Source organism: Coregonus lavaretus, assembly GCF_964263955.1.
Source record: "Coregonus lavaretus genome assembly, contig: HAP1_SCAFFOLD_1069, whole genome shotgun sequence".
Classification (NCBI taxonomy): Eukaryota; Metazoa; Chordata; class Actinopteri; order Salmoniformes; family Salmonidae; genus Coregonus; species Coregonus lavaretus.
This window is the reverse complement of record NW_028161758.1, coordinates 147,054-157,091: the sequence shown is the minus strand read 5'-3', so window position 1 is coordinate 157,091 and position 10,038 is coordinate 147,054. Positions and strand designations below refer to the sequence as shown.

Genomic DNA, 10,038 nt, shown 5'->3' with positions numbered 1-10,038 from the left:
AGGAAGTCTAGAAAAAGAGATTAGAGAGTAAAGAAGAAGAACTTAAATCAACTCACTGTGGAAACACTAATAAAGACAAATGCCCTGTCATTCTTCTTCAGTCTTCACCCTTTTGCTCATATATTATATTAATAGCACACAATCAGCTCTTATTTCACTAAAGTTATATGACTGTCAGACAATCAAAATCAAATCAAATATTCAAATCGTTCTGTGAATAAAATTCCCTAATTGCTGCTGTGAATAATAATTTGTGTAATAAGTTATTCATGAATGTGAGCCCTAGAACAATGATAATGAGGAGTGATTATTGTGATTATACACCCTACTGAGGGAGTCAGGGTTGGCATTAGTCTACCTAATTAAGACAATCTTACTGTGTTCCAAATGGCCACCCTAATCCCTATCTAGTGCACATTGAAATGACATGAAAACAATGTTGATTCAACCAGTGTGAAGAGAGAGAGAAAGAGAGAGCTAGAAGGAGAAGAGACAGATGAGATGAGAGAGAAGATAGCAGTTCTCTGGACACAAGGGTTTCAGAGGTTTGATTTAACATCCTACTGAATAAAGGTTGAATATATAGAAATGTTTCTGCATGTTCCCATTTAACATCATCATGGTTCTCTGTCTAAGCAATACAGGTTTCAGGAGTCATTCCATCTACCCATTTTTGTTTTGATGCATGATAAAAAAATATAAAATCAGTTTTGATGTAATATCATATCTACTATTTATTATTTATATCAAAAGACACCTCTGAAGTAAGACCAGAATATGTTATGGTGGTAGGTAGGATGGTGGTATTTTGGGGATGTATTGAGGAACTGCATTTTACCCTTCAGAGAACAAAGTAACTTTTTTTGTGGGAGTTTTAACACAATACCACTGACTCTCCTCCCTTCCCCTGCCTCTTCCACCAGGTTGATTGACAAGCCCGTTGTCCAATCAAATCGTCGCCATGATCGCTACGGGCGGTCTGCTGCGTACGAACCGGCGCCAGGACTCCCAGCAAACCAAGAACCACGCTGAGAACCAGAGGAAGAGGAAACCAGCAGAGAGGAAGAAGAACAATGTGGTGGTGGTGGGTAGCATGATGGATTACAAACTACAGTACCCATAATGATCTTTTGTATTGTGTCTGGTTTAGAAAGATGTGGTGGTGGTGGGTAGCATGATGGACTACAAACTACAGTACCCATAATGATCTGTTGTATTGTGTCTGGTTTAGAAAGATGTGGTGGTGGTGGGTAGCATGATGGACTACAAACTACAGTACCCATAATGCTCTGTTGTATTGTGTCTGGTTTAGAAAGATGTGATGGTGGTGGGTAGCATGATGGATTACAAACTACAGTACCCATAATGCTCTGTTGTATTGTGTCTGGTTTAGAAAGATGTGGTGGTGGTGGGTAGCATGATGGACTACAAACTACAGTACCCATAATGCTCTGTTGTATTGTGTCTGGTTTAGAAAGATGTGGTGGTGGTGGGTAGCATGATGGACTACAAACTACAGTACCCATAATGCTCTGTTGTATTGTGTCTGGTTTAGAAAGATGTGGTGGTGGTGGGTAGCATGACGGACTACAAACTACAGTACCCATAATGCTCTGTTGTATTGTATCTGATTTTGTTTTAGGTTCCATCCCAATAATCTCTCCTTTCTCCCAATATGTACAGTTTGTCTTCTTCACTTCTCTTCATGGATTTGAAAGGAAATTACTGGTATATGGAAACTCCCTCTAGGCTAATACTTTTAAATACTTTTACATGTGTGGGAGGTAGTGAACGTGGAAGGAGAGATTATTGGGACGCAACCTTAGATGTTCCTGAAGCTAACATGGTAACGATGTCCTGTCTCTTTATGAATTCAGGTGAAGGGGAAACTCAACCTGTGTTCCCCATCTGGGCTGGTGGCTGCGGTGGGGGTGGTGGTGTTGATGGTGGGGATAGCCATGGCTGTACTGGGCTACTGGCCACATGAAGGCCACAGCCAGACGAGGGCTGAGTTGACCAACCAGACTGTTGGGGAGTTGACCAAACAGACTGTTGGAGAGTTGACCAACCAGACTGTTGGGGAGTTGACCAACCAGATGAGTGTTGAGTTGACCAACCAGATGAGTGTTGTTATCAATGGAAGTGTTCCTCAACCTGTATCCGTTAATGGAAGTGTTCCTCAACCTGTATCCGTTAATGGAAATATACCTGTATCTGTATCTACACCTCCTCGTCCTCCCTCAGGTGGGTTTCTCTCTGAGTTCCTGGACAACTATCTCCACTCAGACAACTTGAAGGTGTTTGGGCCCTTAGTAATGGGGATTGGCATCTTCCTCTTCATCTGCGCTAACGCAGTGCTCCACGAGAACAGAGACCTGAAGACCAAAGTCATCAACCTCATAGATATCTACTCCATGGTCATCGACCTCCACAGCACACGGACCAAGGACCACTCGCCGATTAACGGACTGGTGAACTATGAGCAGTCCAGGGGCAGTATGGACGTAAATTCGTTCAATCCTGGCGGGATGCTAGAGTTAGGTAGCGGTGAGCAGCAGTCTGGACGACCATCAATGGCGGGCCGGCAGCGTGGCTGGTCCAGAGACAACCAGACATTCACGGAAAGTGTGTATAGCATCTACAGAGACCAGAAGCGCAGGTACAGTAAACCCACATGTCTGTTGTTTTAAAATGTAGGATTTTTGTCTGCATGTACATTTTGTATAGCCTCGTTTGACCATCCTGATTACGCAAGATCACGTTATGTTCCTCTGCATCGCTGTTGGTTACTGCAGGTGTTTTAAACATTTTTTTTAATAACAAATGGGAGTATTAAATGGTATTATACGCAGTTTTACAGTGTATTAGGAAAGTATTCAGACACCTTGACTTTCTTCACATTTAGTTACGTTACAGCCTTATTCTAAATATGTATTTATTTATTTTTTCGTCATCAATCTACACACAACACCCCATAATGACAAAGCGAAAACAGGTTTTTATAAATGTTTATACATTTATAAAAAATTAAAAAACAGAAATATCTTATTACATAAGTATTCAGAACCTTTGCTATGACACTCGAAATTAAGCTCAGGAGCATCCTGTTTCCATTGATCATCCTTGAGATGTTTCTACAACTTGATTGGAGTCCACCTGTGGTAAATTCAATTGATTGCACTTGATTTGGAAAGGCACACACCTGTCTATATAAGGTCCCACAGTTGACAGTGCATGTCAGAGCAAAAACCAAGCTATGAGGTAGAAGGAATTGTCTGTAGAGCGTCGATATAGGATTGTGTCAAGGCACAGATCTGGGGAAGGGTACCCAAAAATGTCTGCAGCATTGAAGGTCCCCAAGAACATAGTGGCCTCCATCATTCTTAAATGGAAGAAGTTTGGAAACACCTAGACTCTTCCTAGAGCTGGCCGCAAGGCCAAACTGAGCAATCGGGGGAGAAGCGCCTTGGTCAGGGAGGTGACCAAGAATCCGATTGTCACTCTGTGGAGATGGGACAACCTTCCAGAAGGACAAACATCTCTGCAGCACTCCACCAATCAGGCCTTTATGGTAGAGTGGCCAGACGGAAGCCACTCCTCAATAAAAGGCACATGAAAGCCCGCTTGGAGTTTGCCAAAAGGCACCTAAAGGACTCTCAGACCATGAGAAACAAGATTCTCTGGTCTGATGAAACTTCTTGGCCTGAATGCCAAGCGTCTCGTCTGGAGGAAACCTGGCACCATCCCTATGGTGAAGCATGGTGGTGGCAGCATCATGCTGTGGGGATGTTTTTCAGCGGGAGGGACTGGGAGACTAGTCAATATCGAGGGAAAGATGAACGGAGCCTTTCATTTGTTACATTCACTGCTAAAATTGACAACATTTGACTCTGACGAAGGCCTTGAGGCCGATACGTAAAGCTTATTAAAGAGCAGTGATACTATCAAGAGCAGTGTGCAGGTTTCTTATTTTTTTCTCAAACTACACTGAACAAAAATATAAACGCAACATGCAACAATTTCAAAGATTTTACTGAGTTACAGTTCATATAAGGAAATCAGTCAATTGAAATAAATTCATTAGGCCGTAATCTATGGATTTCACATGACTGGGAATACAGATAGGCATCTGTATACAGATACCTTAAAAAAAGGTAGGGGCGTGGATCAGAAAACCAGTCAGTATCTGGTGTGACCGCCATTTGCCTCATGCAGCGCGACACATCTCCTTCACATAGAGTTGATCAGGCTGTTGATTGGGGCCTGTGGAATGTTGTCCCACCACGCTTCAATGGCTGTGCGAAGTTGCTGGATGTTGGCGAGACCTGGAACACGCTGTCGTACACGTCGATCCAGAGCATCCCAAACATGCTCAATGGGTGACATGTCTGGTGAGTATGAAGACCACGAAAGAACTAGGACATTTTCATCCTTGCGACATTGGACCCGTGCATTATCATGCTGAAACATGAGGTGATGTCGGCAGATTAATGGCACGACAATGGGCCTCAGGATCTCGTCACGGTATCTTTGTGCATTCAAATTGTCATCGATAAAATGCAATTGTGTTCATTGTCCGCAGCTTATGCCTGCCCATACCATAACCCCACTGTCACCATGGGGCCCTCTGTTCACAACGTTGACATCAGCAAACCGCTCGCCCACACAACGCCATCTGCCCGGTACAGTTGAAACCGGGATTCCTCCATGAAGAGCACACCTTTCCAGCGTGCCAGTGGCCATCGAAGGTGAGCCTTTGCCCACTGAAGTCGGTTACGACGCCGAACTGTCAGGTCAAGAGAGGTGAGGACGACGAGCACACAGATGTGCTTCCCTGAGACGGTTTCTGACAGTTTGTGCAGACATTCTTAGGTTGTGCAAACCCACAGTTTCAACAGCTGTCCGGGTGGCTGGTCTAAGACGATCCCGCAAGTGAAGAAGTCGGATGTGGAGGTCCTGGGCTGGCGTACTGCCAAATTCTCTAAAATGATGTTGGAGGTGGCTTATGGTAGAGAAATGTTCAATTCTCTGGCAACAGCTCTGGTGGACATTCCTGCAGTCAGCATGCCAATTGCACGCTACATCAAAACCTGAGACATCTGTGGCGTTGTGTTGTGTGACAAAACTGCACATTTTAGAGTGGTCTTTTATTGTCCCCAGCACAAGGTGCACCTGTGTAATGATCATGCTGTTTAATCAGCTTCTTGATATGCCACACCTGTCAGGGGGATGGATTATCTTGGCAAAAAAGAAATGCTCACTAACACGGATTTAAACAAATGTGTGCACAACATTTGAAAGAAATACGTTTTTTTTTGGCGTATGAAACATTTTGGTGACTTTTATTTCAGTTTATGAAACATGGGGCCAACACTTTACATGTTGTGCTTATATTTTTGTTTAGTATAATTACGCGATCCATGAATGGTGGTCCTCGGGAGCTTTTGGCTGTGATTTGGTGGTCCCCGGAACGGAAAAGGTTGGGAACTAATGCTCTAGAGATGTGTAGATTACATTCTGTTCCTCTAGATATGTGTAGATCAGATTCTGTTTCTATAGATATGTGCATATCACATTCTGTTGCTCTAGATATGAGTAGAGAATAGAATGTGATCTGGCATGATCCGGATGGTCGAATGAGGCTACATTGTATATTGTTTTGTATGCTGCAAAATTAATTGCCTCATTGAGGACATTAAAACGTTTTCTAATCTAATCTAATCGAATGCTGTATTTCTGTTTTAATCAGGTGGACCAGGCGTCCTGAGGGGATAAATAAAGTTGTTTTGAATTTCATTGCATTAAAGTTTTCTAATCTTATCTAATCAGGTGTTCAGAGCAGGCACCCTACCCCAGACAGTGGGACTCAGAGCAGACCTCGTACCCCAGGCAGTGGGACTCAGAGCAGGCTTCGTACCCCAGACAGTGGGACTCAGAACAGGCGCCCTACCCCAGGCAGTGGGAGGGTACAGCATCCATCGTCAGTTCTTCTGTTAACGCCTTCACCCTCCCAATCATCACACTAAACAACTGTGAGGTGGAGGAGGGGGGGCAGGCCGAGAGAGAGGGGACAGAGGGGTGCTCGGAGGAAGAGATCATAAAAGTCAAGCATTTTTGTGGAAATGGGATCGAGGAAGAGCACATAGCAGGCTACAGTCAAAGTCTGGGTACTACAGAGAAGGATTCTTCAAAGAGGACCTTGATGAATCCCCTGGAGTCCTATAGTCAAAGTCTGGGTACTACGGAGAAGAATCCTTCAAGGAGGACCTTGATGGATACCCAAAAATCCTATAGTCAAAGTCTTTGCACTAAAGAGAAGGATTCTTCAAAGAGGGCCTTAATGAATCCCCATGAATCCTTTAGTCAAAGTCTGGGTACTACAGAGAAGGATTCTTCAAAAAGGGCCTTGATGAATCCCCTGGAGTCCTATAGTCAAAGTCTGGGTACTACAGAGAAGGATTCTTCAAAGAGGACCTCAATGAATCCCCATGAATCCTTTAGTCAAAGTCTGGGTGCTACAGAGAAGGATTCTTCAAGGAGGGGATCATTGAAGGATGTCTTCAGGAGGAGCTCGACCTCGTTGAATCCCCAGGAGTATGAGGGTGGTACAGTCATGACCCTAACTGAACCGCAGGGGGCGCTACAAGGACAGACCCTCACCCCACAGGGCTCCCAACTGTTCCCCCCCTCTCCCGTTTCCAGGGCTATGATGGGGATGGGATCTCGCATGTCACTCAACTCCCTCTCCAGCCCAGGGGAGGACCAGCCCCAGTCAGCACGACGATGCAGCCTCACCGTGGCCGTCTGTCGTCAAGGAGACCGGGCTCGCCGGTTCAGCTGTACGCGTCTGGAGCGGTCAAACAGTAAGGGCTACATCAAACTGGAAACCATGGGTGGAGAGTCCTTAGAGGCACCAGATGTAGTGACTTCCTGTGTGCCTGAATCGAATCAGGAAGAGGAAGTAGTAGCATCAGCAGCTAAAGGAGAAGGAGTGAGGGTGACAGTCATCCTTAGCCCTTCTTTAACAAAACTCTAGACAGATCTACAGTGAGGGAAAAAAGTATTTGATCCCCTGCTGATTTTGTACGTTTGCCCACTGACAAAGACATGATCAGTCTATAATTGTAATGGTAGGTTTATTAGAACAGTGAGAGACAGAATAACAACAAAAACATCCAGAAAAACGTTATAAATTGATTTGCATTTTAATGAGGGAAAAAAGTATTTGACCCCTCTGCAAAACCCTTGTTGGCAATCACAGAGGTCAGACGTTTCTTGTAGTTGGCCACCAGGTTTGCACACATCTCAGGAGGGATTTTGTTCCACTCCTCTTTGCAGATCTTCCAAGTCATTAAGGTTTCGAGGCTGACGTTTGGCAACTCGAACCTTCAGCTCCCTCCACAGATTTTCTATGGGATTAAGATCTGGAGACTGGCTAGGCCACTCTAGGACCTTAATGTGCTTCTTCTTGAGCCACTCCTTTGTTGCCTTGGCCGTGTGTTTTGGGTCATTGTCATGCTGGAATACCCATCCACAACCCATTTTCAATGCCCTGGCTGAGGGAAGGAGGTTCTCACCCAAGATTTGACAGTACATGGCCCCGTCCATCGTCCCTTTGATGCGGTGAAGTTGTCCTGTCCCCTTAGCAGAAAAACACCCCCAAAGCATAATGTTTCCACCTCCATGTTTGACGGTGGGGATGGTGTTCTTGGGGCCATAGGCAGCATTCCTCCTCCTCCAAACATGCTGAGTTGAGTTGATGCCAAAGAGCTCGATTTTGGTCTCATCTGACCACAACACTTTCACCCAATTCTCCTCTGAATCATTCAGATGTTCATTGGCAAACTTCAGACGGCCCTGTATATGTGCTTTCTTGAGCAGGGGGACCTTGCGGGCGCTGCAGGATTTCAGTCCTTCGCAGCGTAGTGTGCTACCAATTGTTTTCTTGGTGACTATGGTCCCAGCTGCCTTGAGATCATTGACAAGATCCTCCCGTGTAGTTCTGGGCTGATTCCTCACCGTTCTCATGATCATTGCAACTCCACGAGGTGAGATCTTGCATGGAGCCCCAGGCCGAGGGAGATTGACAGTTCTTTTGTGTTTCTTCCATTTGCAAATAATCGCACCAACTGTTGTCACCTTCTCATCAAGCTGCTTGGCGATGGTCTTGTAGCCCATTCCAGCCTTGTGTATGTCTACAATCTTGTCCCTGACATCCTTGGATAGCTCTTTGGTCCTGGCCATGGTGGAGAGTTTGGAATCTGATTGATTGATTGCTTCTGTGGACAGGTGTCTTTTATACAGGTAACAAACTGAGATTAGGAGCACTCCCTTCAAGAGTGTGCTCCTAATCTCAGCTCGTTAGCTGTATAAAAGACACCTGGGAGCCAGAAATATTTCTGATTATTTCCCTCAGTAAAATGCAAATCAATTTATAACATTCTTGACATGCGTTTTTCTTGATTTTTTGTTGTTGTTATTCTGTCTCTCAGGGAGAGGGAGAGGGAGAGGGAGAGGGAGAGGGAGAGGGAGAGGGAGAGGGAGAGGGAGAGGGAGAGGGAGAGAGAGGGGCAGGGAGAAGGAGAAGGAGAGAGAGGGAGAAAGAGAAAGAGAGGGAGAAAGAAGGAGAAGGAGAGGGAGAGGGAGAGAGAGAGGGAGAGGAAGAGAGAGCGAGGGAGAGGGAGAAGGAGAGTGCGAGAGAAGGAGAGGGAGCGAGAAGGAGAGGGAGAGGGAGGGAGGGAGGGAGGGAGGGAGGGAGGGAGGGAGGGAGGGAGGGAGGTCGAAGGAGAAGGAGAGGGAGAAGGAGAGCGAGGGAGTTACAGTAATCCCGAGCTCTTCAACAAATGAACTCTAGACAGATCTCTACACAAAACTCTAGAACTATCTCTTCATGTCTCATCGTTTTAGATGGATGTCATAGTCAGTAGAAGACAGTGCTCAAACCGACCAATAGGGAGTCATGGTGCAGCCAGAAGGATATCAGGAGATCAGTGACAGGGAGAGAGTCAGGAAATAATAGGGAGAAAGAGAAGGTGTGATGGGAATAGCCCCCACCTCTTCAACTGAGTTGTAATGATCAACACCAATTAGCGTCCCCTGGAGAACATGGACCGAAACTATGGTACCTACAGAACTATAGACAGAACTGTGTCTTGTCATTTCTAAGTAAGTGTTAAACAACAATGCTCTGTAAATTTCTCTGAAATTCTGATGTGGACCAAGAAGGAGAGTGATGGAGTGCTGCATCAGATTACCCGGCCTCCACAATCACCCGACCTCAACCCAATTGAGATGGTTTGGGATGAGTTGGACCGCAGAGTTTGGGAAAAAGCAGCCAACAAGTGCTCAGCATCTGTGGGAACTCCTTCAAGACTGTTGGAAAAGCCTTCCAGGTAAAGCTGGTTGAGAGAATGCCCAGAGTGTGCAAAGCTGTCATCAAGGCAAAGGTTGGCTACTTTGAAGAATCTAAAATCTAAAATATATTTTGATTTGTTTAACAGTTTTTTGGTTACTACATGATTCCATATGTGTTATTTCATAGTTTTGATGTCTTCACTATTATTCTACAATGTAGAAAATAGTTTTAAAAAATAAAGAAAAACCCTGGAATGAGTAGGTGAGTCCAAACTTTTGACTGGTACTGTATATATATATATATATATATATATATATTGTATATATTTCCCATTAATTTGTGATTGAGGCATTTGCTGTAGCTGGGTCTACACAGCTCTAGACATGAGACCCACGGGGCGGCAGGTGGCTTAGTGGTTAAGAGCGTAGTGCCAGTAACTGAAAGGTCGCTGGTTCTAATCCCTGAGCTGACTAGGTAAAAAAAATCTATCGATGTGCCCTTGAGCAAGGCACTTAACCCTAATTGCTCCTGTAAGTCGCTCTGGATAAGAGCATCTGCTAAATGTCAAATGAAACAGTGGTGTCACTTTTAGAATAACAACACGAGAAAGATTCTTTAGTAACAAAACCACAAAATAACTCAATATTCAGATCAAACTATTATCATTTGTCAATGTAGCAACA

General features: G+C 44.8%; 1 protein-coding gene across 1 annotated transcript; it reads left to right on the top strand.

The window, feature by feature from the left end:
• Positions 1 to 961: 961 nt before the first annotated feature.
• LOC311120148 (uncharacterized protein) lies at positions 962 to 7,036 on the top strand (the record flags this gene model as incomplete). Its single annotated transcript, XM_084194765.1, has 3 exons — positions 962 to 1,084; positions 1,878 to 2,659; positions 5,830 to 7,036. The coding sequence occupies 3 exons, from the start codon at positions 962 to 964 to the stop codon at positions 7,034 to 7,036; spliced, it is 2,112 nt and encodes a 703-aa protein (XP_084050891.1).
• Between the last annotated feature and the right edge of the window lie 3,002 nt (positions 7,037 to 10,038).